Genomic DNA, 27,591 nt, shown 5'->3' on the forward strand with positions numbered 1-27,591 from the left:
ATCAGAATAGAACTGGGCTCCGTAGGGTTTTCAACATCTGATTTTTCTGACTAGATTGCCAGGCCTTTCTCTCAAGATGCCTCATGGTGGATTCAAACTGCCAACGTTTTGTTTAGCAACTGAGGACTCAGAACCAGGTCAGGCAGAGATGTATGAGGGTGGATAGCAGCAACGCTCGCCCCACTTGCCTGTCTCCAAACAAAGTTTTTGGGTCTCCTGGAAGGAGAGTGGACTACACATCGAGACCAGCGGTCTAGTCTGAGTGGCCTTTGACACGTTATTTCCCTAGATATAGATCCCTTCCACACAAAACAGGACTTTAAAAGCTGCCATGCGGGGGAGCTCTGGTGGCCTTGTGGCAAGAAGCTGCACTGCAATCCCGAATCAGATGCTCTGATGGAAAAGGAGGGGCAATCTCCTCCTGTGCCAGTCGGATCTGACTCAACATAACAAGGAAAGAAAAAGAAAAAAAAAGCTGCCATGCATAAATGATGAAAACTACATCCATAATTGGAAGCAGGAGTGGCATCCACTTCCTAAACAACATGCCTCTGGAAACCCTATGAACTTTGATAAATGATGATAGTCATAGAAAGGCTTCAGGCCTTTTGTTCATAGCATTGCTATGAGTCCTGCTCGACTCAACAACAGTCTACAATAGACTAATACTCTGTAGCTGGGAACAGCATGAGGAAACGCTTCTAGCAACTGGTAGGGAAAGAGGTCCAGCTGTAGCAAGTGAATAAAGATAAGGACAGGATAATATGGGTGTTTTTTAGCTTACATATTTAAAGGCACAAAAACATATATTTACATGAGGGAGCTCCAGGAGGAAACTAAAGATTAGAAACAGTTAACTGTGGAAAGAATGATGGAAAATGGAGGTGGGAGGAGCCTGAAGACTAAGAGAGGGCATCTCCTTATGTATCTTCTTATACTGTTTTCATTTTTTTAACCCATGTGATTAAATAACAACGAAAGTCCATAAATGTTGGTTGTGAATCATTTCAGTCATGAAGAATCCGTGTGGTCCAGGGGAGAACAGCTGCACAAGGTTTGCTTCCTGGTCTGTGGAAGCCTGTGAGCAGCACGGTCTTCTGTGGAACAGCTGGGTGGGCTTTCTTTCCATTGATGGAAAACCTCGAAATAAACACTAAACCTCTGGCTTTGCTGTTTCCCAAATCAAAGCAGAGCTGTGAAAGTGCATTGTCCTCTGCTTCAGCATTCCATGAATTCCTGGAGTCCCCAGGGTCCAGGATCCACAGCTTCCTGCCAAAGCCTGCTCTACTATGGCTAACTCAGGAAGTTCTTTCTTAGGTCTGACTTCATTCCCCTCCTGATGAAATACCCAGAACTGCCTCCCTAGTTACGGGTAGTTACCAGGGGGGATCATCCTCTCCCTCTGGGTCTGACTTGGTTCTGGGTTAAGTGTAAGCCCTACACTGTTTTCCTAAATACAAACATACACAAAAACACTTGAAATGGTTTGGAGTTGCTTCGCAGAGAAACAGGCTTATTGGACCTTGCAAGCAACCAGGGACATGGAACAGGAAATGAAGAAAAGAGCGGCTTGCTCCCTGACCTCTCTCCTTACCCTTTCCTGTATGTTCTAATCTCCCTTTGTGTCCTCCCTTCCACACACATACACATAAAGAACATTTCTCAATGTCCTGCTCCCTCCCTTGTCCTTCTTGGCCTCATCTTCTTCCCGGTCCTCACAGGTGAGTGCCTACGCCTGCTGTCACCATGACGACCATTCAGCACAAGCAGATGCTGCAGGAACACGTGTCCATGGAGTTCAGCTCCAGCTCCACCACCACCCACGTGCAGACCTTCTCCCAGACAACCAAGATCGTGGGAGGCAAGTGGAGCAGGAGGGGTGGGAGGAAGCAGCCTTTCCTTTGCCACATCCATCCCTGGGTGGCCTTGATCTTGAGAATGATGGGCTTTCCCAGAGCCCAAGATACCAACACACACCTCCCAATCTGTACTTCTAATCCATGCTTCAATCAACCACATGTTCACCTGGAAACCAAATATCCAGGAAAATGGTTTTAGGGCGGCTGATAAACTCTTCATTGCTTAAGGAGAGGAGAGCTGAAGGCTGATGGACCTCTGATAGTAATAGCAGGCATGGGGGAAGTTAGTGAAGTGGACACTTTTCCTAGCTACATGTGGTAATTCTCTTCCAGCTCTAATAGGCGATTGGGGGCTGTTAACAGAGAGAAATTGAGTGCTTAAGCAAGTGACCTACGCTCTCCTACTCTCAACCCTTAAGGACTAGACTTGGGAGAGGACAAATCCAAGGGAAAGGCAGGAAATGGGCCCCAAGGAGAATAGACTATTTTAGTCCTGTCTCTAGTGGAAAGAGACTTAATGGCCAGGGGCCAGGATATTGGATACTCATTGACCCAGCCATCACTCTTTCTTCAAATCTCAGAGGGATATGTCTCCCAACATTCTCTGTGCACAGAAGTCAAGGCCAACCTTTCCTATTACATGAAATGGAACAAGTAGGACTCGAGGCTCAGGGTCTAGACCAGACTTTGCAAACTCAAGTGACTATGGCAGTGAGTCTCAACCCTGGTTGCATGTTAGAATCGTCTTAGTGCAGGGACTAGGGGGAAGAGGCTAAGGGGGCGAGGGCACCATGGATGAATCTAGGCTCTTAAATTAAGTTCTCCAGGGAATTCTAATGTCCAGTAAGAACTGGAAACCACTAACCAGCATGGCATAGGGAGGAAACATAAATGCAAGCAGCAGGCAGGACTGGCAAGGACATGCTCCATCTAAAGGGGCTGCCGCCATTCAGCTCCCACTGCCTAGGCACTACGGGAAGATGAACCTAATACTGAGAATCACAAATCTGCCATTTTTTATGTGAAATCCCCCAGGTCTCAGACACAGGGCTACTTTTTGTTTAAACTTTGGAAGTCCAAGAGAAAAAGATTTACAGGTGAGGTGCAGCCTACACATTGCCTGTTAGAAACCTCTGTCACTATTAAAAGTAAGCCGTGAGGGCATCTTAACCCATTTTCTTATCTTGATGCCTTAGATTAGTAATTCTAATAAAGTTCTCTGCTTCACTGGGATACTGTGAGGGCCAGATAAAAGGTGCTGACACAGAAAATTGCTCAGTAAATCCTGTTGCTGTCAGGTTTATTCTGACTGGGTGAATATTTGAGCGAGTAGAGCTGCCCCATAGGGTTCTTCAGGGTGCAGTCTTTATGGGACCAGATCACCAAGTCTTTTGTCCAGAGAAGCTACTAGATAGAGTCCAGCAACTTCACCATTGTTCCCCTGGGGATCCTTCAGCAAATCCTAGAGATTATTTCTCACTGATTGCCTACCAGCCTAGATTGTCCATCGTTTGTTGTTGTTGTTTGATGCCTTCGAGTTGTAGACGACTCATAGCGACCCTATGAACAAATAGCCTGAGCACTGTTCGTACATAGAGTTTCCGGAGGCAAGCCATTTCGGAAGTGGATGCCGCTCCTGCTTCCAGGCTTGATTTAGTCGGGAAGCTCCAGCCAACACTGTCCACCATGGGTGCCCATTACCACGATTGGCACATCACTGTCACAGTCTTCAGCATCACAGCAACCATGAGTTACCTCTGTACAGCAACACACAGTCCATCGTTTAGGCTAAGAAAAAAGTGTTTTCCAAATACACAATTATGTTACCATATCAGCTACTTGACCAAAGGTGGCTCAGCCCCCCTCTGCCATGATGCAGTCTGTTCCCATGCTTCACTGTCCCCTTGAGAAGAGGTGAACTCTCCCACCCAGGCTGAGCTCCTTCCTCCAGTGCTTTCTGACCTCCCTTCTGGTGACCCCTACAGAGGAAGTCGTGACAAGGAAGTCCTCAAGCACTGTGGAGTTCTTCAGCATGGTGACCCGGAGCACCAACATCCCTGAGGGCGAGACCGTCCCCGAGTTCGTGGAGAAGCCTCACCCAGTCACTGCGGCCGAGGGTGTGCCCCCTCCTCCCCATGCCTCCTCAGTTGTGGGGTGCTTCATTGTCTCCTCCAATTCCCCAGTGTCCCTCCCCAATTCACAGTCACTGGCAGTGCCAGGCTGGGCAGCAGGGCACAGATCCCTGGGAGATGGAAGGGAGCAAGCAGAGGGGTTTAGCCTGGGGCCTAGGAGACATGGCTGCATTCTATGTCCATCACAGGGGAAAAAGCTGAGTTCCGAGCCCAGGTGAAGGGGAACCCCAAACCCAACATCTCCTGGAAGAGAGAGAGTGGCATCCCCATCAAGGATTCCGCCAAGATTTTCTACGACAGCATCAACAAGGAGCATGTGCTGAAGGTACCAGGTTACCATGAGGCTAGAGGCAGGGACTCTGGCAAGCCATCTTCCACTGCACTAGAGCAAGGGCAGGGTAAGAGAGGCCAAGTCAGGATCTGCAGGCACTGCAGGATCTACAGGGAACCTGCTGGCCAAACTTAGAAGTGGAGCAAGGCCATGCTAGAATAAACCCAGAAGGAGGCAGGACCAGACCACATGAAAACACACACATCCCACCCCTGCCCCCACATGACTCCACCACTAGAAGAGCAGGGTGGGGCCTAAAGTTGGCGCTGGGAATCCAAGAAGGTAAGGGAACCCAAAGGAAAGGTGAGCTCCAAGGGAGATCATTGGAGGCCAAGCAAGACAGATGGGAGAGCTGAATACGAATGAGGGTCGGGGTCCTGGGCTCCTCAGTTAAGTCTTTCAGAAGAATCTCCCCAAGAGCTTGTCCTCTCTGAGTCTAACCAGCTTCTCAGTCACTTCCTGAGAGCTGGCCTGCCTGTTTGCCACCTCTGGCTCCAGGCTCTTTGGGGAAAGGGAGAGAGGGGTCAGTGAGAGGCTGAAGCCTATAATTACTCCCTTCCCAGCTAATCTTCCCTTCACTCCTCTTTGTAAAAGGCAAAAGTGTCCGCTTCCCCTCACAGGCAGAAATTGTCTCCTGCTATACCCCTAAGACCCTATCTCTGACCACTTAGCATACACAAGATGGATGACCCCTTACCAGCCACTCCTCACACACCTCATTCATTCAGGAGAGGTTGTTCTGAAAGCTTGCATTTCTCAGGGCCCACCATACTATAAAACTCAAAGTTAGTCTTATTCACCACTGACTCCTCACGGGGCCCACCCTGCCAGTGCCTCAGCCCAGTGCTGGCAACTGCAATTACATTATCACTCAGACACAGCCCCTGGCTTCCAGAAGCTCATAGCCAGGGAGTCAGATGGGCAAACAGTTTTATTGCTGTAGAATCCATCTACAAACACACATATGTGCTCACACTGACTGCTACCTAGTACTTTCAAATCACAGAGGCTGTTCACTCCCTCTCTACACACCTCCCCCCCCCCCAACACTCAGTTCCCCTTCAGAAAAGAAAGCCCCCTCCCTCTCTAACAGAAAGCCTCCCCTGTGTGTCCCTCCCCTTCCCACCACTGATTTCTTGACTCCGAACTAGCTGGAACCACTGACCTCAGATGACTCTGACAACTATAAGTGCATTGCAAGCAACGACCACGCAGATGCCATCTACACTGTGTCCTTGCTGGTGACAGAGGGTGAGCCAGCCTCTTTCTCTTGCCCTCTTCTTTGAGGGACCAGGTTCGCCTTATCTGATCCTGTCCTCCTCTCTGCGCACAGGTCAAGATAAAATGGATTTCAAAAAGATGTTGAAGAAGAGGTGAGGTTGGGAAGCTTCTCTCTCTCTCTCTCTCTCACACACACACACACACACACACACACACACGGTGCTGGCCCCCATCCTCCGGTCTGGAGCCTCTTGAAGGCTTCTCAACAAGACCATGAGTTCATGGCCCAGGGTACAAGAGCCATGGAGGGAGGAGGGCCATCTCAAGGTTGGGAGAGGCTCTTCCTGTCTTCAAGGAGAACCTCTGTCTGAGTTCAACCTTGGTGCTTTCTTCATCCCAGGGCCCCTCCTGCTCCTAAGAAGAAGCAGAAGAAGGTGACAGATGAGAAAGAGATGCTGGACATTTTGTCCAAAGTGCCCAAGAAAGACTTTGAGAAGGTCTGCATGGAGTATGGTTTTACTGATTTCCGGGGTCTGCTCAAGAAACTCAAAGAGATGAAGAAGAAAGTGGAGGTGGAGGTCAGTGTCCAGCAGGGAGAATGTGCACCGTAACTGTCCCATAAATAACTGTTTCTTTCTCATCACCCATCATTTCTGACACCGTAAATCTTCAGTTGATCAGTGTTGCTGTTGTTGTTGTGTGTCGGCAAGTCAGAATCGACCCATAGCTGACTTTCTGGCTGGTTTTCAAGGGCAGTTAATTGCACAGGAGGAGTCTGCCCATTCTTCTCCCGTGGAGCAGGTGGTGGCCTCGAACCGCATGTCTTTGGGATTCCAGTGCAGCTTCTTGCTACTAGGCCGCCAGAGAGCCATCAGTTGGTCAATAAGGATCATCCCAGCCCTTTCTTTTCAGAGCTGGAGGCTTCTTTAGGATCATGGAACCTAAGAAGGCTCAACCTACCATTTTATTATAACAATCCCACAGGCTATCCGGATTCTGAAGCCCCTGGAAGACATAGAGACCAAGATTGATACCACAGTAACCTTTGACTGCATCATGGAGCTGAAGGACCCCAATGTTAAGATGATATGGATCAAGGTGAGCATATATCTCCCCAGGACTCGGCAATATTTCTTCTTTGTATCCCCTCCCTTCTCAGATTATTTCATTATTCATCAGCTATAGCTTTGTTTCCATTCTATTAAAAAGAAGCACTATGTATGATTGAAAGAAGTTGAGAGTTGGGTCCTCTTGTTGGCTTTCCACCAGAGTTCTGTGTAATATGAGACAGTCACTTCTCTCTCCAGATCTTGGAATTTTTTTCAGCTGAACCTGAAAAGGTTGAATTAATTAATCCTAAAGTTGTTGACATTTTGTGCCTCAAAGAGAAAGTATCTAATAAACTCATGCATGTTGTCTGGACCTTGGGGGTGGGGGAAGTGATTCCAGAATCTCAAACCCCAGTGGGCCAGAAGATAAGACTAGCCATATCTTAGGGACCCCTGGATGTGTCTGAGGATCTTAGAGAGGCAGACATGGCACCTTCCAGCTCAGACTTTCTTTGGGAAATAGGGAACTCTGGAAATCTTCTCTTAAGCCCCTAATCACTTCCCTGCCTATTCCATGAGGCAGGGTACTGAGCCACTGAGGATCCAGTATTCCCTGGGCAAGTACGACGTGAAGCAGGTGGGCACCAAGTACATGCTGGTCATTACCAACGTGAATATGAATGATGCAGGCATCTACAGCCTATCTGTGGGAGACAAGCGGATGAGTGCAGAGCTGACGGTGCTAGGTATGAATGTGGGCATCAGGAGGTACACATAGGGGACAGAGTCAGGGTCAAGGGAGATGCCCAGGAATGGGGGTCCATAGGAAATGGGAAAGAGTATTGTGGGCTATATAGATAAGTATTACATGAGAATAGAAGTTCATGGAAAGAGAAATGACTATGTAACAGAGAAGATCAACATAATGAGGGCAGTAGGCTCTATAGTAGACTGGTTAAGGTCACAGACTCTGGAGCCAGACTGCTTAAGTTCAAATTCAGATTTCTTTCACATCTAAGCTGTATGATTTGGGATAAATGACTTCTCTTTGTCTCAGTTTTCTCATCTTTAACGGTGAATAATAATAGAATCTACCTACTTGAGTTGAGATCAACTAAACTCTTTGCCATTGAGTCAGAAGCAACTCACAGCTGACCCTACAGGGGGTTTTCAGAGACTATAAATTGCCCATCTTCCTCCCATGAAGCAACTAGTTAATTCGAACTGGCTGCCTTTGGGTTGGTAGTGCAACTACTTACCCACGAGGCTACACCTTTGAGGTAGCTGTGAGTATGAAATGAGTGGAAATGCACAATTGGCTAGAATAGTGCATAGCACATACCTAAAATGACATAATACCTCATTAGCATACATCACAGGGAGGTTTGACATGGAAGAAAAGTTTATATAAGTGGAATGAAAAGGAAGAGTTCTTCCCCCAAATGTGGGCTCCAGAGGTCAGTGACACCTTGAGTTCATGGCTACCTCACCATTGACCCCTTAGTCTAAGTCCAGTGATGTCCTCTCCTCCCCTCTCCTGCAGATGAGCCACTAAAATTCTTGGGAGAGATGAAGCCCTTGAAGGTGACAGAGCGCCAAACAGCTGTGTTTGAGATCCGCCTTTCCAAAAAAGTGCCCAACTTTGTCTGGAAGTTCAATGGGAAGGAACTAAAGAGGGATGAAAAGTATGAAATTTCAGTGTCTGAGGATGGTCTGACCCACACATTGAAGATCAAGGATGCCAGGCTCAGCGACAAGGGCGAGTTCTCTGCTGAGGCAGGAGACTTGGTCCAGAAGGCCCAGCTCACCATTGACCGTGAGTGGTTGGATCAAAGTCCAAAGGGTGGGCTTCATATCATAGCAACTCCAGTGTGAGAAATCATCTATCCATCCATCCACCCATCTCCTTCTAATGCCCTGAGGTGGGTTCTGCACAAATAAACACATTCCTCCTCTCCATCACGACCTTGCCTAGTGGGGAGAGGCAAATACATAAATGGAATTAAAAGAACAGATCTCAGGTAAAGATTATAGCTATATCAGGGTGTTATAATCAGCTAGGAAATCATAAGCCTTGACCTTTATGGCTCTAATGCATTAGAGCACAACTGTGTCACTCTTGATTATCCATCCACACACTAGTAGAGTATTAAAGCTAAAACTGAGACATTACACATGATGGTGGGTACACGAGGAAGCATGTCTCACTGACCTGCAGCTGGGATCCATGTCATACGGAATAATCATCCTTGCTGTGGTGGAGGGAGGCACAAAAGCCACAGGAGCCCAAACAAGGGATTATAAATGATGTCTAGGCTTTAATAAGAAACACAGAAAAGAGACTGACTTTCAGAGAAGGAGGAGAGGACATCTCCAGCAGAGGGGCCAACATGTGCGAAGTCACAGACACCAGAGAAACAATGTAAAGACGGCTAGAGCTCGAAGGGGCTCCTGCAGCTGCCGCAATAAATTATCACCAACTGGGTGACTTAAATAAGAAAGCCTTATTTCCTCACAGCCCTGGAAGTTCAAAGTCTGAAATCACAGCGCTGCACTTCCTCTGGGGACTCTAGAGGAGAAGCCAGCCTAGGCCTCTTCCAGCCTCTGGTGGCTATGTGATGTCATCAGTACAGTCCCTCCACCTCTTCCGCCTGTGTAATCTCCTTCTGTCTTACTCACAACGATACTTGTCATTGCATTTAGGGCTCAACCAGATAATCCAAGATAATTTCCTCCTCTCAAGATCACTAACTTAATTACATTGCAAAGACTCTTTTCCAAATAAGGTAGCACTCACAGGTTCCAGGCATAGGATGTCATTTTTGACCTTTAACAAAGACCTTGTTGGCTGCAGCTCTGTGAGGCGGTTAAAGTTGTTACCAAACTTTGTATATGAGGAAACTGAGACTTGGAGAGGTGAGTTGCGAGAAGTTAACTAGCAAGTAAGAGACAGAACTGGGACTCCTCCGCCCCGGTCACATCATAGATCATACGTTGCACACAAGCACATTCAACCTCACAAGTTCCTATCTTTTCTGAGGCAGCTTGAAGCTGCCGGTAACAGGTCCAGGGGCTTGGAGGCAGGGCCAACTATCTATTTGTCTGTCCTCAGGCATCCCCATCAAGTTTGTGAGCACCCTCAAGAATGTGCGTGTGAAAGAGAAAAGTCGTGCATGCCTTGAGTGTGAGCTGACGTCCAAGGATGTGACCCTGCGCTGGAAGAAGGATGGGCAGCTGCTAGAGCGTGGCACAAAGTACAGCATGAACCATGAGGGCAAGCGAGCAGAGCTGATCATCGAGGACGCACAGCTCAGCGATGGTGGCGAGTACACCGTAGTAGCTGTGCAGGATGGGGACCCCACGGAATACAACAGCACTGCCACAGTCACCGTGGAAGGTCAGTCTCCCCTTAACAACCCTATTCCTTCCCTGGGCTTTTGCCTGCCATCAACACTGAATAGAACCTCGACTGACTCCAGTATGTCCCGAGTCCATGGTAATCCTCTGCCTCTCCACTCTAACCACCTTCATCTCCCAAACTCTGAGCACTTCCGACCTCCCAGGCCCTGAATGTCCCTGTTTCCTAGACCCTGACCATTCCCCTCTCCCAGTGGATGTTATCCCAAATCCTCTGATTTCAACCATCCTTCACTTCTGATCCTAACCAGCCCCCAGCATCTCAATCATCCTGTGCACTTTCACGCTATTCTTCTTAACTCTGATGATCCCACTAATCCTGATTCTCCTCAACTCCCAATGACCCTGACTATCCCACACACCAGCATGTAGTTGTATTTTTAAATGATACTTGTGAATGTTGTTATGTACTGCTTCGCTGGAACTGACTCCTAGCTGGCCCTCCAGCAGGTTTTCAGATGTAGTCAATTACATGGGAAGTGATTGCCCATCTCTTCTCCTGATAAAGCATCTGATGGATGTGAACCACATACCTTTGCTTTGGCAGCAAAATTCATTACCAGTAAGCCACCACTAGCATAACTGCCACTAAACATTCTACTCCACTAAACACCTACAGCCTCACCAGTAGATTCTTCCTCAACTGAGTATCCTAAGTCCCCACTGAGCAGCCACCGCTGATCAACTCCCCATCAACTGTCTCCTAGCTTCTTGACTGCCAGTTCCCAGTGCCACTGATTTTATTCCAGTCATCCACTCACCTTTCCCTTGTCCGCCCTCTTCCTGAACACTTCTCTTGCCTACTGAGTATCCCCAAACTCTCTAGTGGCCATTTCCAAATCACTTCCTCATCATAAATTCTTTTTGATGGATGTAATGCCTGCATTCCCACAACTATCATTTCCAGCTGGTTTTCTGTTGATTTCCTTTCACCCCAACACCTTGTCCCAGCCTCAGCCCTCTTTTCCACCAGAGCGTCTGGCCACGGTGAAGAGCGGGATGTCAGATGTGCACGCAGCCACTGGGAGCCCAGCGGAGCTGTGCGTGGTGCTGAACGATGAGAAGGTGGAGGGCGTGTGGCTGAAGGACGGCAAAGAGGTCAGAAGCAGAGCCAGGAAAGGGGGCTGAGGAGGAAGTGGTAAGCTGGTCTATGACCATGTCCGTGCCCACCCTTTGCTCCCCAGATCACAGACTTACCTCCAGGAGTGCAGATCGTGAAGCAGGGGGCTGTGCACAAGATCATCTTTCCCAATATGGGTCCCGAGCACGAGGGCAAGTACACATTCCGGGCCAAGGGCGCAGAGAGCGAAGCCTCAGTATTCATCGCAGGTATGATTATGTCCACCACAGACACTTTTCCCTACTGCCAACAGCACCTCTGTACCTGTGGCTCCTCCCTCATCTCTGTACTGGGCTCATTGCCTAACCCCTCAGTTCTTCCTCCACCTCACTGGGCTGGTCTCCCCTGCCACTTCCCCTCTGCCCTGCAGATCCCCCTACTATCGACCCATCTATACTGGAGGCACTGGCCGCACACCCCATAACTGTGAAGGTGGGCCATACAGCAAACATCAAGGTGCCCTTCCGGGCAAAGCCTCTGCCCAAAGTGACATGGTATAAGGATGGAGTGGAAGTGACAGAGGAAGAGCGTGTGTCCATGGAGCGCAAGGAAGACCAGGCACTCCTCACCATTTCAAACTGCGTGCGTGAGGACAGCGGACTCATCTTGCTCAGGCTCAAGAATGATCACGGCTCAGCAACAGCCACTTTGCACCTCAGTGTGCTGGGTGAGAGCAGGGCCCAGACTGGGAGGTTCCTGCTGGCAGCTCTCAGGGTGCGGAGTGGGCTTGGCAAGGAAGGTTTTAGATATTGGGATCAACATAAGTCTGAAAAACTGACTTTACAACCTGAATCCCACTTCCTACCTTCTAATTAGGTGGCCCTGGGCAAGTCCATTAACCTGTGTTAGCTTCAATTTCTCATCTTCAACAAGGGATAGTCAGTCTGTTGTTGTCATTGTCTACATTGTTGGTTTTTCATACTTCAAGTAAATTTAAAACACACAACAGAGTGCACAGCACAAATTAGTCTTCAGTACACCCCTTAGTTTTGTTATTGACTTGAAGAGGAGGACACATTTGGAGGTAAGGTGGAAATGAGGTGAAATAAATGGGACTGAGAAATGGATAAGAGGTTGGCTGGAGGGAGTAGTAGTGTTGGAAATGAAGTGGATTGGTTGAGACTAAGATAAGGCTGGAATAAAAAGGTTAGGAATAAAGATAGAATGAAGATGAGAATGGGCTTTGGGGAGACATCAGCTTGAACATGACATGAGCAAAGAGATAACAAACCTGCCTTCATGACTGCCTACTCAACATGCAACACACATATGATCCCCAACCTCCTGCGCGTGCCTCTTCTTCAAGCTGTGGGGTGCAAATGTTTGGCTAACTCAGCAGCATGACCGAGCACCATGTCTTTGTTCTCAGTGCTGGGGACTTGAGATGAAAAGGATCCAAGGTAGATATAGAATTACAGCATAACATAAAATGAGATACCAGAAAGTACTGAAATTCTGGAAACCAGGAAAGGGTGATTCAGTATATCCTCTAAACTGGAGGGTATGTTGTGTCTGGAAGGAGATAAAGGGTATTAGCCCGTCAGGTCTCCAGCCCACCATTCCTAGGCAGCAAAGGAGCAAGGATCAAAATCAAGTTTTACAAGCTTTATAAAGAGAAATAATAGGCAGAGGGAATGGGGAGGAGTCCAGAAGGCTCAGAATCCAGCTCTGCCCCCAGTCTAGGTGGCTCTTGAGTGAGTGAGAAAAGACCTTTCTGATTCTTTGCTCCATTGTCAAAACTGTTATCTATCCCCAGATCGTCCCAAACCACCGCAGGGCCGGGTGGAATTCCTGGAGCTCTCGGGTAATTGTGTGCACATGAAGTGGAAAGCCCCAAAGGACAATGGTGGACGGCCTGTGACACAGTTCATAGTGGAACGGAGGGCAGTTGGCAAGAAATCTTGGATTAAAGTAGGCGAGGTGGACGGCAAAGTCACCAATTTCTCCACCAACAAGGTGGAAGAGGGAAAGGCGTACCAGTTCCGTATCCTGGCAGTGAATTCGGAAGGTGTCAGCGACCCGCTGGAGACCAACGAAGTGTTTGCAGGAAATCCCATCGGTCAGTGAGTTACCTAGACATTAGGATGGGTCTGTCAATCCGTAAGAAACATTAATCTAGGGGAAATTCCACAGGATCATCTCTCTAACCATCCCAGAAGAAAGACAACTTCCAGAGGAAAGGCAAAGCATCTTTTAGGGCAGGAAGTCTCAACTTTTTTCCAGTCAGATCACAATGCATGTCCACAAGTATATCCAGAATTGTGCATAATTCCAAGACAATGACTAACTTCTCTGTTTCCCCATTCAAGAAGTCATCCCAGAATCCAAGTAAGAGGTCTTTACTTTAGAAACAACTTTGAAATCACTCTTAATTTTTTTCCTAAGGGGCATCCTTGACAGATTTGTCCATTTTAGCTATGATTGCTAATAAATGACTTGTGACACCCTTCACAAGTAATCTTCACTCAAGACTGAGAACTGTAGCGTTGAGAGAGACACAAGTTGGGAAGAGTATAAGTTAGGCCAGTTACACTATCTGGAGTTAGAGCTCAGTCACTAGCTGTGTTTCTGTTTTAACATCTTCCATAATGTCAGGATGGCAGAGTCAATGTGGGTAGGGAGCAATCTCCATGTTCTCCTAACCTCTGCCTTCCACAGAGCCCCCTGGTCTTGCCTCCCAGCCTCAAGTGTCTGATGTAACCAAAGATTCTATGACTGTTACATGGAATGCCCCCAACCAGGATGGGGGAGCCCCAGTGCTTGGCTACATTGTGGAGCGGAGAAAGAAAGGCAGCAACTTATGGGTGCCAGTCAACAAGGATCCCATCCAGGGTGAGTTTCTAGGGATGGAGGCCCAGCAAGGATCAGCAAATATTTCTCTGGGTGGATCCACGTACCTCTGCTGCTCTGAATATACAAACACAAGTTTGGGAGTTTGGATGGCATCTCATTAACTATCTTCCACGGCCTCTTCTCTTCTAATTTCAGGCACCAAGTGCACTGTGGATGGGCTCCTGGAGGACACAGAATATGAATTCCGAGTTATAGCTGTGAATAAGGCAGGCCCCGGGCAGCCCAGTATGCCATCCACCTCAGTGGTGGCCAAGGACCCAGTCAGTGAGTCTAGGGCTGTGAGGATGAGCCCATTTCAGGCAGAGAGAAGACAGGAGGGGTCAAAGAGTTTCCATTCTGGGTGGAGTCTGACAGAGGAACAGGTTTCACACCTAAGTCAGTCAAGTAAATACATAAAGATTGAAAGTTTAGTACAGCATGGAGGGATGGATGGAAAGAGTTTTGATGAAACTTAGACTATTTCTGCCCAGGTGAGGCATTGGAGACATGTTTGAGGATTGGTGGGGGAGGTCAGGTAGATGACTGGAAAGGTTTTGAGGTTAGGAAGTGAGATTGGAGGTGTTGTATGTGAATGGATGCTTTGAGAGAGGGACAGATTAAAGGCTGGAGTTTGGAATACAGAGGGGGTGAGTGTGTGGAGTATGCTGACTTAGGAGGACATTACCTTTATGTGAGAAGCAAGCCCTCATGGCATAGTGGTTAAGGGACTGACTGCTTGCTACCTGCAAGATCAATGGTTCTAGCCTACCAGCTGCTCCACAGGAGAAGGATATAGTGATCTGCCTCTGTAAAGATTTCACTCACTCACACTCAGTGTCATCCGCCTGGCTACATCTCACAGGCATCCTCCATCAGATTTACAGGGCTGCAAATCACAATGAGAAGAGATTGCCTATCTTTATCCCCTGGAGCTGCTGGTGGATTTGAGTCACCACAGAAGGTTAGCAACACAACTCCCTCAGATTCCACTACCAGAGCTCCCTCCTGGAAAGATTACAGCTGTGGAAATTCTCTGGGGCAGTTCTACTCTGCCATAGGGTTGTTATGTATCAGAACCAACTCAACAGCAATGGACTTGGGTATTTTGTTTTAAATTCAAGGCACACATGAGGAATCAGTGAGAGAATTTCATTGGGGGGGACTGAAAAGTATGGAAGAATTTTGAGTATATTGACTGGGTGTTGAAGATGGAATTGGTGAAGTTAGATTACATGGATGTTGAATATGGGAAGTAGGAACAGGGTTGAGAGGTGGTGAGTTTGGAGACTTACTGGATATCTGTGACACCCCCAGAACCCCCAGGGCTGGTACAGGGCCTACACGTGTCTGATTCCTCCAACTCCAGCATCTCCCTGGCCTGGCGGGAGCCTGCAGAGGGAGACCCACCTTCTGGGTACATCCTTGAAATGAGGGCTGAAGACTCCAAGGAGTGGTCCAAGTGCACAAAGATCCCCATCTCAGGCACCTGCTACACGGTGGGAGGCCTCACTGAAAGGCAGAAATACTTCTTCCGAATCCGGGCTGTGAACGAGGCTGGGGTTGGAGAGCCTGTGGAGTTGGATGAGGGGGTCCGTGCCATGCCACCACCAGGTAAGGATGGGACAAGGGCTGGGGGCATTCAAGTCCCAACATCCTGGTTCCAAGTTTCCATCCCTGGGGCCTCATACCATAGAAAGAATCGAGTGTTGCTGTGATCAATAAAAATTGATCTATACTTGTCCTGCCTGGTCAGAGCTCATGGTAAGTCTAGGGACTTGCCCTGCCTGCCCCTAACCCACCCCTGCCAAAAAATGCTTATCATACCCCAAATCATATCCATCAGGTGTCATTAGGTGTTAGGTATACTGAAACAAGTAAGACATAGGACCTTGCTTTAGAGTTTTTTTTTCTTTTTTTTTTCTATAATTATATTTTATTAATTTTCATAAACATTTACAGAGATTTTGGGCATTGTTGCACTATTCTCTCTACCCTCCTCCCAGTTTGTTCTTGTCCAAATGCCACAGTGCTTGTCAAAGCCAGTTCTGATTAATCTTCTTTGTCAGTGTGTCCTTTGCCATTACCTATCACTCCTCCCTGAGAGAGACTTCACCCTGAGTCATAAGGAAAAGGGGATGGCGTATTCTCTTAGCTACTTCCTGCTGAAAAGGGACGCTGTGGGTTTCAGGGTGAAGATCTTCTCTCACTACTCTAAAGGGCCCCTTTGGCAGTAGGAAACACATAGACTATTATGGAGATTGATTTTGGAATTTAGATGCACTCTTATTGATTGTGCTTGGCCGTACATGTTCATATCCTTGAAGATGTATCATGGGGGTGTTGCAACCTAGAAGACACAAATTTGACTAACAAGTTATAAGTACATGAGTCCAAAAATTATGGAAAAGTAAAAGAAAAGATTCTTTCATTGTTTTACAAACCCTCCCCCAGGTCCCCTCCACCATGTAGCCCTCGCTCTAGTCTCCTGTGATGACAGAAATACCCAGTTATATCTCTCTTTTAAACGGTTCTCTCCCTCCTCTGTTTCAGTGCAGTATACATTATTGAACCCATCTTACTCAGTCTCTCCCCAACCCCAAGGACAGTCCCATTCTACAACAGTGGCATCATGTAATATTTGTCCTTTTGTGACTGGGCTATTTCACTCAGCATAATGTTCTCCAGAGTCAACCATTTTGAATAATATTGCATGAGTTCCTTGTTTTTTAATGCAGCATAGTATTCCATTGTGCGAATATACCACAGCTTCTCTAGCCATTCGTTTGTTGATGGGCACTTAGGTTGTTTCCAACTCCTTGCTATTGTGAACAAAGCTGCAATAAACATGGGTGTGCATATATCTGCTTGGATGTCAGCTATGGATAGGACCTTGCTTTAGAGTTTTACTGAGCTGTGCTAGGAGTGAAGACATCAAAGAGGAGATACTGAGAAAGGCTCTGGAGGGAGAGGCTTCAGCTAAGGCTTTCCTGTCCTCCACTTCAGCTGCTCCCAAGTTTGACCTCAGTGCGCGGCTGAAGAGTCACATGGTGGTTCGGGCTGGGACAGCCCTCTGCATCCATGCAGCCTTCTCCGTAAGTCATGCCCTTACCCTGTCCTCCATGTTCCCTTCACAGCCAAAAGGGGCCCTCCCTGTCTGCTGTAACCACTGTAGCCTGTGTCTGACTCTGCTCCTTACTAGGCCTTGCCACTGGAACTTGGCAGGACACTCCCCAAGCGGGGAAAGGGCTACTCTCAGATACAATTTTGGTGACCCATGGTGCCATTTCTTGCCACTTCCCAGGGATCACCCCCACCCAATGTGATCTGGCAGAAAGATGGCATCCCCACCAAGGGCCGTGAGACCATCACCAAGGGCAAAAACCACTCCCAGTTCCTCATCAACAGCACCAAGCGCTCTGACTCGGGGGTCTACCGCATCCTGCTCCAGAATGAGTTTGGAGAGGCACATTATGACATTCATGTGCGCGTGGCAGGTACCAACAGCGGGCAGGGACCCTGGAGAGGCTTCGCTGCCCATTTTCCACAACATAGCTCTGTATGCTGCTGAGCTCTTACCACTGCAAATCAAGTCTTAGGCAAATTTATTGATATCAAAGTTTATTAGTGGTAACCAGGAACAAGAGGGAGGGCGAAGGAGGAGTCATTGTTTAAGCAGCATTTGAGTTTCTGCTGTGGTAACAGAAATTCTGATAGTAATACTGGGAGATGACTATACAACATAATTGATATCACGCAATTGAACACATGAAAATGATAGATTGGTAAATGTTATGTTACATATTTTTACTGTAATAATAAAGAAGGAATGGTAGTGCCTTCAGATGGTGAAGGCCTTTTTGGCACCACCAAGCAAGACTTTATCAGCCATTGTCACGGTAAGAAGGATTGTTACCCAGGTTCTTCTCAAATCCTGAAGCCCCAGAGGCACTGAACTAAGACTAAACCCTTGTTAGTTCCTAAAGTTGTATCTAATGACCTTCCAAGCATATTCAGAGTATGGTTGACAGAAAGCAAATGGATAAGGGACAAGTAGAGGTTAACTATATATTATAGAGAGAGAGAGAGAGAGACAGAGAGAGAGAGAGATGACTGCTTAGAGAATACAGAGCTTTATAATAAAGCCCTAAACCCCCACAGAAGGATGGGGTGAACTTTCATTGAACAGTTATTCCATGCCAGGCACTTTACCCAGTATCTCTATGAAATAATTATTGTTGGCCCCTTTTGCAAATGAGGTAACAAGTCTCAAAAAAAGATAGGTAATGTGTCCAAGGTCACAGGACAGAGCTGCATTTCAGAAAGAGTTCTGACTCCAAGACACCAGCTTCCTGAGTCCCAAGGAGATTTGGTCTGTCCCACCTCCCATCAGGCTTAGCAAGCAATTCAGGTACACTGTCAGGCCTCCAGGTGGCTGATGGACCTTCTGACTGGTCCAGATTTTCCTCGGCCACCAACAAACCTGCAGCTGTTTGAAGAGGTCCCCAACACAGTGACTCTGACCTGGAACCACAGCCCCGATGTGCAGGAGGATGGTGAAGCCCACTATGTCATCATGAAGCGGGATGCCAGCACCGCCACCTGGTTCACTGCTGCAGAGCGCGTCTTCAGCAACAAGTACACAGTGACCGGGTTACTCCCTGGCAGGAAGTATTACTTCCGAGTGGTGGCCCGGAATGAAATTGGCGACAGCGACCCACTTGACTCCAAGGATACCTGGCTTGTCAACAAGGACCAGAGTAAGTTGGGGTCCTTGGAGGTTGGATTACATCTAGAGCCCCAGTGGAGGGACGGCAGAAAGGTAGCAGGGGTATGCCAAAAGGTGAGATCAAATCCGAGAACCACTGAGGTGGGAGAATTAATAGCAGGGAATCTGAAAGAGATGGCATCAGGAAGCCTGTTGTGTTCCACAGATTGGATTCCAACTGACAGTGACTCCACAGGGCAGAGTAAAACTGTCTCAAAGTATTTCCTAGGCTGTAATCTTTTTTTTAAATGTGTGGTACTGTCAAATTGGATCGAACTGGCAAAAGAGGAGATTGCCCCTCCTTTTCCAGGGGAACATCTAGTGGATTTGAACCACGCACCTTTGAGATTACCGTGCAGCTTCTTGCCATTAGGCCATCAGAGCTCCCTTTCTAGGTTGTAATCTTTAAGAGGCAAATCACTCAGCTTTTCTCTTTTGAACTGAGTGTTCCAATCTGTCCACTCTTCTGTTAGCTACTAAACACCTATTATGCCACATTATACTTAGGGCAAGGCTGAGGGTGAAGAAACTGGGGTCCTTTGAGGGATAAGTCTAAGGTAAAGGTGGGGAGATGCTTGGAATGAGAAAGGGAGTGGAGAGACCACTGAATACTGAGGAGTGGGGCCGGATTAATGGTGGTCAGGACTAGGGAGAGAATCTAGAACTAGACAGGATGGTGGCAGGAACCTGGAAGGAAAAGTTAGGGATAGGAGTAGCTTCTGGGAAACTCAAGAAGAACTAAATGGAAGAGGGAAACTCTGGAGGCTGGGATTGTGTCAGAAAATCTCGGTAAAGTGTTAAAGGAACACAGCTGTCAACACCCAGGTGGGGAAAACTGGCAGCCCGAAAACCCCCATCAATCTAGCTGAGGTCCCTGATGCTTGTTGGAGGAAGGCTCTCAGTACAACCCTAGAGTGGAATCTGACCTGGGCCACTGAGGTTGCATTTGAGCTGGAGTCCCTCCCCCATCCCAAGCTTTCTGAGCTCTAAGGTGTCAGGTTAGGGGTGGTCTTTGGGGCACCCGGGGTACTCACCACTGAGAGTACTCACAGTGCCCCCCACCTCCGCCCCGCAGTTGAAGATCTGAGTGGCAAGCTGAAGCCGTATAAGCAGAAGGACTGGCGCCATGCGCCCCGCTTCCTGACTCCTCTCAAGCCGCACACAGTGCTGCGCGGCCAGGACTGCACCATGACCTGCGCCTTCCTAGGGAACCCGCGGCCCACAGTGACCCTCTACAAGGGTGATGTCAACATCACTGCCAACTCCAAGTTCTGGTACAACTCCACAAGCGGTGTCTGCACTCTCGTCATCCCCACCTGCACGCTCAAGGACAGCGGTGACTACAGCGTGCTGGTGGAGAACGAACTGGGCAAGGACCGCAGCAGCTGCACGCTCACTGTCTATGGTGAGGGCGCCCCCGGGGCTGGGGTTGGGGAGGGAAAGGGGGGGCTCTCTCTTGGGTTGATGATAAACTCATTTGACTAGCAGCTTTTTAAAAATCAGTCTGCCAAGAAGCGAGGCAAACATTTACCACAGTTCCAGCCACAATCTCTTCCCATCCTTTCTATGCCATTTTCTGCCCGGGGTGGGGGTGGGGTGGATTTTGTGATCTCTCTGTAAGCTGAATTTGACTAAGATGGGCCTAACTGGTTAAATACCTTTAAGTTACTCTAACGACGTCATATGACAAAATAGAACTGCCCCAATAGTTTTCTAGACAATAATCTTAATGGGAGCAGGTGACCAAATTTTTCTCCTGGACAAGTAGGTGGGTTTGAACCCCCAACCTTTCCCTTAGCAGCTGAGTTCTTAAGCTTTGCGCCACTAGGGCTCCTCAATCTGTTTTTTAAAAGATAACGGATGACCAGCCAGTACCTATCTGTAAGAATAAATCTCCTAAGAGATAAGAGGTTCAGCTGTGCAGCCAAGATTGAAAGAATAAGGGCAGATGGGAGGCAGGAACCTAGGAGGAGGCACTCGCACTCCCTCTGCACTGCCCGTGAGTGTATACCTAGGGACTTTATTCCTTTCCAAAGAGTCTATTCTCTTCCTATCCAGTAGCACAAACTTGCTAAATGCAGAGCTAGCGGCGCCTCGCTTAAGCTCTCCCCTAGCTTTCTCATATCTTCAGGGTAATATCCCAGCCTGCAAAGCTCTCCAGACCTCCAGTCAGTCCTCTGGCATCACCAGCCCCACCTAGCAGCATGCACACTGCACCACTCCCTGCACTCTAGTGGCACTCCCATTAGCTGTGGTCTCCATGGTTACAGACCATGGTTCATCCTGTTACAGATGTCTTTCCTTGGGATAAGTACCATGTCCTACTGTTTTCCCTCCAGCACTAGCTAAGCGTCCGGCCCCGAGTTGGTGGTGCTGCCAGAGTGGCAGTTAAATTGTGTTAACAGAACTAGGCCAGGAAGAAGTATGAGAAATTACACAGCTTTCATTTCATCGATTGGCAAAGGATTTCCTGCCTCAAGGGTTTTGGCCCTAGTCAGTCAACTGTGTGACGCTGGGCAAGTCACTTCTCTGAGTCCATTTCCTCATCTACTTCATAGGGTTGCTGTGAGGCTTAAATGAGATAGTGTGTGGAAGTGCCTGGCATGACACTTGACAATCAATTGCAGCGCCTGATCCCATACACTTAGCTGACCTTGAACAGGAGCTCACTGGCTTGGGGGACTCAGGGTCCAGCTCCTTGTTCCTGCATAATAACTCAAAGTGCAAGAATGTAGACATTCCATCCTCCCAACATCATCGTTACTACGGGCGGGGGGTAGGGCTCAGATGCATACTGACCCCACATGACAGAGTGAAACTGCCCCACAGGGTGTTCTGGGCTGTAATCTTTGCTGAAGCAGATTGTCAGCCTTTCAGTTAGCAGCTGGCTACTTAAGCTTTTGGACCTCCGAGGCTCCTTCCAGCACTGACACTAACAAATACTTGCTTTGATCTTTCAGATAAAGATGACAAGTCAATTCTAGCGTCAGTCACTGAGAGCCTGCAGAAGAAATCAAAGCACCTTATGTGAGCCCCACCCCAAGCATCAGGAGTGTGTGATGTGGGCTTTGGGACCCACCCTCTGCGTGGTCCCAGGTTGAGAATCCAGTTCACTCTGGAGCTTTTCAGTGTAAACATTTGATGAAGGAATGAGTCAGTAAACTCACTGTTTACCCTTGCCTGTTCCTGAGCATGGTGTACTCCAAGGACCAGGGGGATGAACCTGGCCATGGGACAGGAATACTGGTTCAAGTCCACCCACATGGGGAGGGACCAGCCTCCTCTGATTGGGTTTCTACTTGCAAACCCTTCCTCTTCGAAAACACTGTACCACCCACCAGGATAAGTCTCTTCATCCTCTTCCCAATCCTGTTCCCTCTCATGTCTTCATAGAGGTCTGGGGCTTGAGGGGATCAGAACCTGACCTCTTCAGTGTGCAGGATTCCCTACATTAGAGCATCTCAGAGCTTGAAGGGATTGGTCATCCAGTTCACTGTTTGAACTGTTCCTTTGCAGCAGGATCCTCCATTTTAGAAAAAAAAAGTCTTAAGAAGCTTCTGGACCAGAAACAAAGACAGAGGGTCTCTAAGCCCCCTCTGCTCCTTAACACACCCTCCACCAGGGAGCTCTGTAAAAACCTTCATTTGAAAATCACTGATTTATCCAAGTCCCACCTAAAACTGTGCAACACCTCCACTAACAGGACACTCACTGCTCCTCGAGGCTTCCCTTTCCACTTCTATCTCCCCAGAGTGATGACACATTGTTCAGCAACATCTTCACATCTAAAGTATGAATCAGTCAGTCTGCTCCTATTCCTCCCAGCAGCTCAGCTGAGTCTAAGAGCCAAGAAGAAAGAAACTACTTGAAGGGGATCTGGCTCATTCTGGAACAGGCAGTAAGTCCTTTTGGGCAGGGAAGAGGGAGTACAGACCACACTGGAGACCACTGGACAAATAGGGCTCAGCAAGTGTGCTGGGCATCTGTCATCACCAAAGTGCATCAGGATAAATTAGGACAGTGGCAAATACTGTTAAGTTCCCATCCTCTTGAACCACATCCTCACCAATGCACATGACTAGGGAAGTGAAACTCACTCCAAACAGCAGTGTCACCAGCGCCAGGGAGCCAGACCGGCGCCAAGACGCACTGGCGAGGACTGTGACCCAGGCAGTGGGGACAGCCAAGGCCCAAGGCATCACACTACCACCCGCTCCAGGGTGGCCATGTGCCATCCAGGCAGGCAAGCAGGAGAGCTATGCCCCCTCTTTTTTCTCTTTTCCACCTGGGCCGTAGAGGATGACGCTGCCCCACTCTTGCTTCCCTTGCATTGAATGTGCCTCGGATCTCAGTCATTAAAGCCCCCTTCTGTTGCCCTCAGTGAGGGAAAAATTTTGACGGGGGCAATTCCGATAGTAAAGCTCAGCACCCCTTCAGACAGCAGGACAGAGACGGAAGACAGACGAATACAGGCTTCGACAAAAAAACGCACAAAACAACACACACAAAGGCTGGCCCCTTCCTTTGGCATGGTCCACCCTAACCCCAAAGATGGGGTCTGAGGGTCGTGGTATGAGGCCTGAGTTCTGGGCTGGCCTTTAAGAGCAGTGGTACCAACTTGAATCCTTGGTACTCCAAGTTTCCAAGCCAGGAGGTCTCCTTTCTTGCTGACCTTAACTAGATACCCCCTTTACTTTCCAACCCAACATTTAAAGATTCAGAATAGATGAGAGAGAAAAAGACCCTATCCTCATTCAATCTTCCCAATTAGGGACCTGAGGGAAGAGCTTCAAGCCTGGGCCTGCATCATCTCAGCACAGGTTTCTCCCGTCCCCCGACTCTGTGCAGATCAGAGTGGGAGAGGGTGAGCCCAACCGGTCCTGGACAGAAGAGAAGGAGTCAGAGCCCCTCCCCCTAACTGGAGTGAGGGAGGTTAAGAAGTTGAGCACCACCACTCTTCAGGGAGGCTTTGACAGTCCAGCAAGGGGCACTAGGCTGATTCTTTTTAGCTCTCGGCATCATCCTGGGACACTAGCTCTGCTGGGAGATCCTATTCTTACTCATTCCCTTAAACTTGTTAATCTGCCAAATGGTACCTCCTGCCCCAGACTGGCACTGCAGCCATCCTGACCTAGCTTCTGCAGGCTCCCAGGTCCTGAATGCCAGTCCTAGGAGGAGAAAGGGGGGGAACCACACCCTGGCTCCTCTCCTCAGTTCTTCTAGATCTGTCCATAATTCTCCGCAGGCTCCCGGCTCTCAACGGCAGACAGGGCAATGAGCATCTGAGCAGCATAGTAGGTAGACATGATGAGTACTCGGGAATAGGGCACAGGGAAGCGGAACTTGTCCAGGGCGATGACCAAGTCTGAGATCATAAACAGCAATGCTCCACTGCCACCTGCAAGTTCAGTCCAGCGCCAGGCTGCCCCGACCAGGCGCAGCCCTGCAATAGCTCGCCAGCCCATGAAGCCGATAAGGGCTACGTAGACTCCCACCAGGTAGGTGAAGGCACCTGAAAGGCCTGGATAGAGGATGGCATAGCACAGGCCTGAGAGTACTGCCATCATCAGTCCTGTCCGCAGGGCCAGTGGCCTCATGCCAAAGGCCGAGGCGTAGAGTATGTGGGTCACAGCAAACATCAGCAGACCTGGGAACGAGAAGGGATGCTGAGGGCTGGCATAAGTGAGCAAACAGGGTATGGATGATGTTTACATTAATGTAGGAGCTTTGTGGGGAGTAACAGATTAGGATGAGACCCACAAAAGTTAAGGCAGTTCCCCTACCATTACCTGCAGAACTTCAGAGCTGATCACACCAATGGTCATCCCTCAGCAGAGGCCCCCAAAGTCTCTAACCTCAAGAATCTTCCAATTCCCCATCTTTTGATTCAGAAGCTCCCTCCACCAAAACCTTGGGCATTGCCCTCCCCCAAGGACCCTCTAGCTCCAGGACTGCTTTCAGGCAAATACTGACCGTGCACAAAGTAGCCATGATCCTGCCAGATCAGGAAGGCATCACCAAGAGCAGAGAAGACGAGCCCCACAAAGATTCGGGTGGCACTGGGGCGAGCCAGCAAGAATCCCAGTCCATGAGCCAGGAGGAAGAGCCAGAGGCAAAAAATGGGCAGGCACTTGATGAGGGCGCTGAACCATGACGGACTGGATGAAGGCAGCCAGAGGACAAAATATATGCAAGTGGCCTTGAAGAAGGGTACCAGCTTGGGTCCCTCACTCTTCACCTAAAGGACACAGAACAGTCAATGCTCAGGGCTGGAGAGCTTCCATGGAGGAGGATGCTCAAAGCCAGCACCCTCAACCCAGGCACCTACCTCAAGATAAACCCGTCCACAAACAAGGAAGTATACTATAGAGCATCACACTGTGACCTCCCCGACCAGCCACGAGAGTATGAATTAAGTCAATCCCCACCCTGAGGCTCAATTTCTTAAAAAGGGCTCCACCATTCCTGCTGCTGTGTCCATTCATGACCCAGAGGCTGAATGGTCACTTACTGAGAAGCAGACCTTGGGAAAATGTCCCCTCTTGAAGCCCAATGCTTCTCCCTCTCCTGGGTCCTCCCCACCACTACCACCAGCATCAGCCCCCCAGCTGTCTGGAGTGGAACAGAGTCAGTGGGGAAACGACTTAAGCGCCAAGGCTGGTCAGCTCGTGATCCTTAGCAGTGAAGTGAGGTCACAGGCTTAGGGCCCTGGCAACACCAGGTGAATGCCAGGAATGTGTAAGGATCGGCACTGCCAAGCATCTCTGTCCCCACAGGCTTTCCCCTGATCACCAGTCTACTCTCATCCTCTGGCCCAGTACTGGGGTAGTGGCCTAAAGGTGCCATTAGGGACAAAGACGGGAGAGGGATGCTAGCTAAGAAATGGACCTCATTAATTGGGGTCAAGAAAACTGCTTTCTGAAGTACCTGAGGGACAGCCAGTCTCAATGCCCAGTGTACAGAGCAACTCAAGAGAAGGGGAGAAGTTGCTGTCGCAGTTTTTGCTCTGGAGCCAGCAGACAGGCTGGGAGTAAATGGGGAACTGAGAGGAGGAAGTTAGAGCAGCTGACCAAGGCTCAGCAGATTAGGGATGAGAGCAGTTAAAGGTTGTGCTCAAGGCTACCGCGGATACTCTTCATACTGGGAGAGGGGAGCTGCAGGGCATTCTGAATTTAGAGGACAGAATCTGTGATCCCTGAAGTTTCCTTCTCAGACAACTGGAGTTCCCTCCACACTTAGACTCTGCTTATAGGGATTGTGCTTTTGGCTGGCCGAGCTGTCCTCTGCCAGGCTCTGGGGACACACTCAGACTCACAGACCCCGATCAAACTGGCATGAAGGGGGGCTGAGAAGAGATAGGTGTGTGGGCCTTGCCGTTCCAGGGGTGAGAGAAGGGAGAAGAGATGACCAAGTCTCCATAAAGACTAGCCAGGGACAAAGTATGGGTTGGAGAGCTGGGAGCTGGACAACGGGTGCAGTCCCAAATCTCTAACAGCCACCTGCCAGCCCTTGGGAACATCAAGAAGCATTCCATCCATACATCCACAATGTATATAACTTTGTATGCAAATCAATTTTTAAAAAGCAGCATCAGCAGCACTCCATCTATCCCTCGCCCCACGAGCGCTGTATTTCCTAGAAAGAGAAGCAGTTAGTAGCTGGAGAGACCTTGACTGGCATAGCGATCCTGCCACTGGAACAACAAAGTGCGAAGAGGACACAAAGATTCGACTTGGAAAAAGATAAAAGCGTCAATAGTAAATGTCCCCCCTTACCCCAGCGCGTAACCAAACACTGTGGCTCCGCCTAACCCGGCTTAGACCCAGAGGCGTCCCTTCCCCCGCTCTTCTGACCTGTTTATAAAATGGGGAAGGGGAAGAAACTCATTTGGAACAGACTCCCGGGAGCTCCCAGTCACCCCTGCCCTCGTCTCCTCCCACGCACAGCTGCGGTCCACCGAGTACCCAGTGGTCTTTGCCGCCCCCCTCCCCTCCCCTCCCCTGGGCCGCGACCCCACCAACCCCGCCAGACACTCGGAGATCAACAAAGTCACGCTTCCGAGTCACGTGCCCACTGTTTTCCTCCCTCCAGCGGACGGGCGGGGGGCGAGCGGAGGAGGGGCGCCGCGGGTCCGCGGAGCCTGGGCCGTGACAGCGCGTGACTCCAGCCGGGGGCTGCCCGCCGCCGCCAGCCGCCGCGGGACCCCTCTTCTCCTCGGTCCCCCGGCGGCTCGGCCCACCGCAACCCCCTTCCCATGGCGGGTGGTCTCCGACTATGCTGAACAGCAGCTCTCTCGCTTGCTCACTCACCACAGTGACCGGGGACACCATGGCGGCGGCAGCAGTGGCAGCCGCTTGCACTCAACTCCGGCTTGCAGCAGCCAGGATGCACCCACGGCCAGGTGAGGAGGTGACTACGTAACAAAGCCCGGGGTGACTGACAATGCCTCTCTAGAGCCTGGCGCCGGGGCCTCAAGCTGAGAACTCCGAGACGTCACCGCCGCCCCGGCCAATGCGCGGGCCGGAACCCCAGAGGGGCGGGGCCTGGCTGACGCCGGCCAGGCCTCCTGGGGCTTCTGCGAGGAGAAAGCAAGCTTCTCTTGGGGGCTGGGGGCGGGGCCTCCTAAGCCACGCCCATCCTGGGGGCCGGGCCAAAACATCCCGGAACGTGACCGTGACCCCAACCACTGGGCTAGGAACAAGTTGGCTGAGAGACAAACTTTCCTGACCTGGCTACATATACAGCCTCAAAACCCCAGGACAAAAGGGAAGATAATTTCCCTTAGTCTTTAATCATACAGTCCACACGGACACAATTAAAGTTAGTCCCTCAACATTGACTATGTACAAACACACATCCAATTGG

At 49.3% G+C, this 27,591-nt stretch overlaps 2 protein-coding genes across 2 annotated transcripts; one reads left to right on the plus strand and one right to left on the minus strand.

Annotated features, from left to right (window-relative positions):
• The first annotated feature begins 1,714 nt into the window (after window positions 1-1,714).
• On the plus strand, window positions 1,715-21,757 carry IGSF22 (immunoglobulin superfamily, member 22). Its single transcript, XM_006892020.1, has 22 exons — window positions 1,715-1,861; window positions 3,845-3,976; window positions 4,180-4,316; window positions 5,474-5,573; window positions 5,656-5,695; window positions 5,944-6,121; window positions 6,528-6,641; window positions 7,176-7,338; window positions 8,136-8,408; window positions 9,705-9,989; window positions 10,983-11,107; window positions 11,194-11,338; window positions 11,500-11,796; window positions 12,886-13,188; window positions 13,788-13,961; window positions 14,118-14,246; window positions 15,276-15,572; window positions 16,965-17,053; window positions 17,263-17,455; window positions 18,419-18,718; window positions 19,802-20,131; window positions 21,687-21,757. Exons 1-22 carry the CDS (start codon window positions 1,747-1,749, stop codon window positions 21,755-21,757), a joined length of 3,990 nt encoding a protein of 1,329 aa, XP_006892082.1. The 5' UTR covers window positions 1,715-1,746.
• A 2,188-nt stretch (window positions 21,758-23,945) lies between these two features.
• Window positions 23,946-27,056, minus strand: TMEM86A (transmembrane protein 86A). Its single transcript, XM_006892070.1, has 3 exons — window positions 27,036-27,056; window positions 24,700-24,964; window positions 23,946-24,373 (listed from the first exon to the last, which is right to left on the minus strand). Exons 1-3 carry the CDS (start codon window positions 27,054-27,056, stop codon window positions 23,946-23,948), a joined length of 714 nt encoding a protein of 237 aa, XP_006892132.1.
• Between the last annotated feature and the right edge of the window lie 535 nt (window positions 27,057-27,591).

The sequence above is a fragment of the Elephantulus edwardii genome, unplaced genomic scaffold (genome assembly GCF_000299155.1).
Source record: "Elephantulus edwardii isolate Elephantulus edwardi_28Jun2011 unplaced genomic scaffold, EleEdw1.0 scaffold00109, whole genome shotgun sequence".
Taxonomy (NCBI): domain Eukaryota; kingdom Metazoa; phylum Chordata; class Mammalia; order Macroscelidea; family Macroscelididae; genus Elephantulus; species Elephantulus edwardii.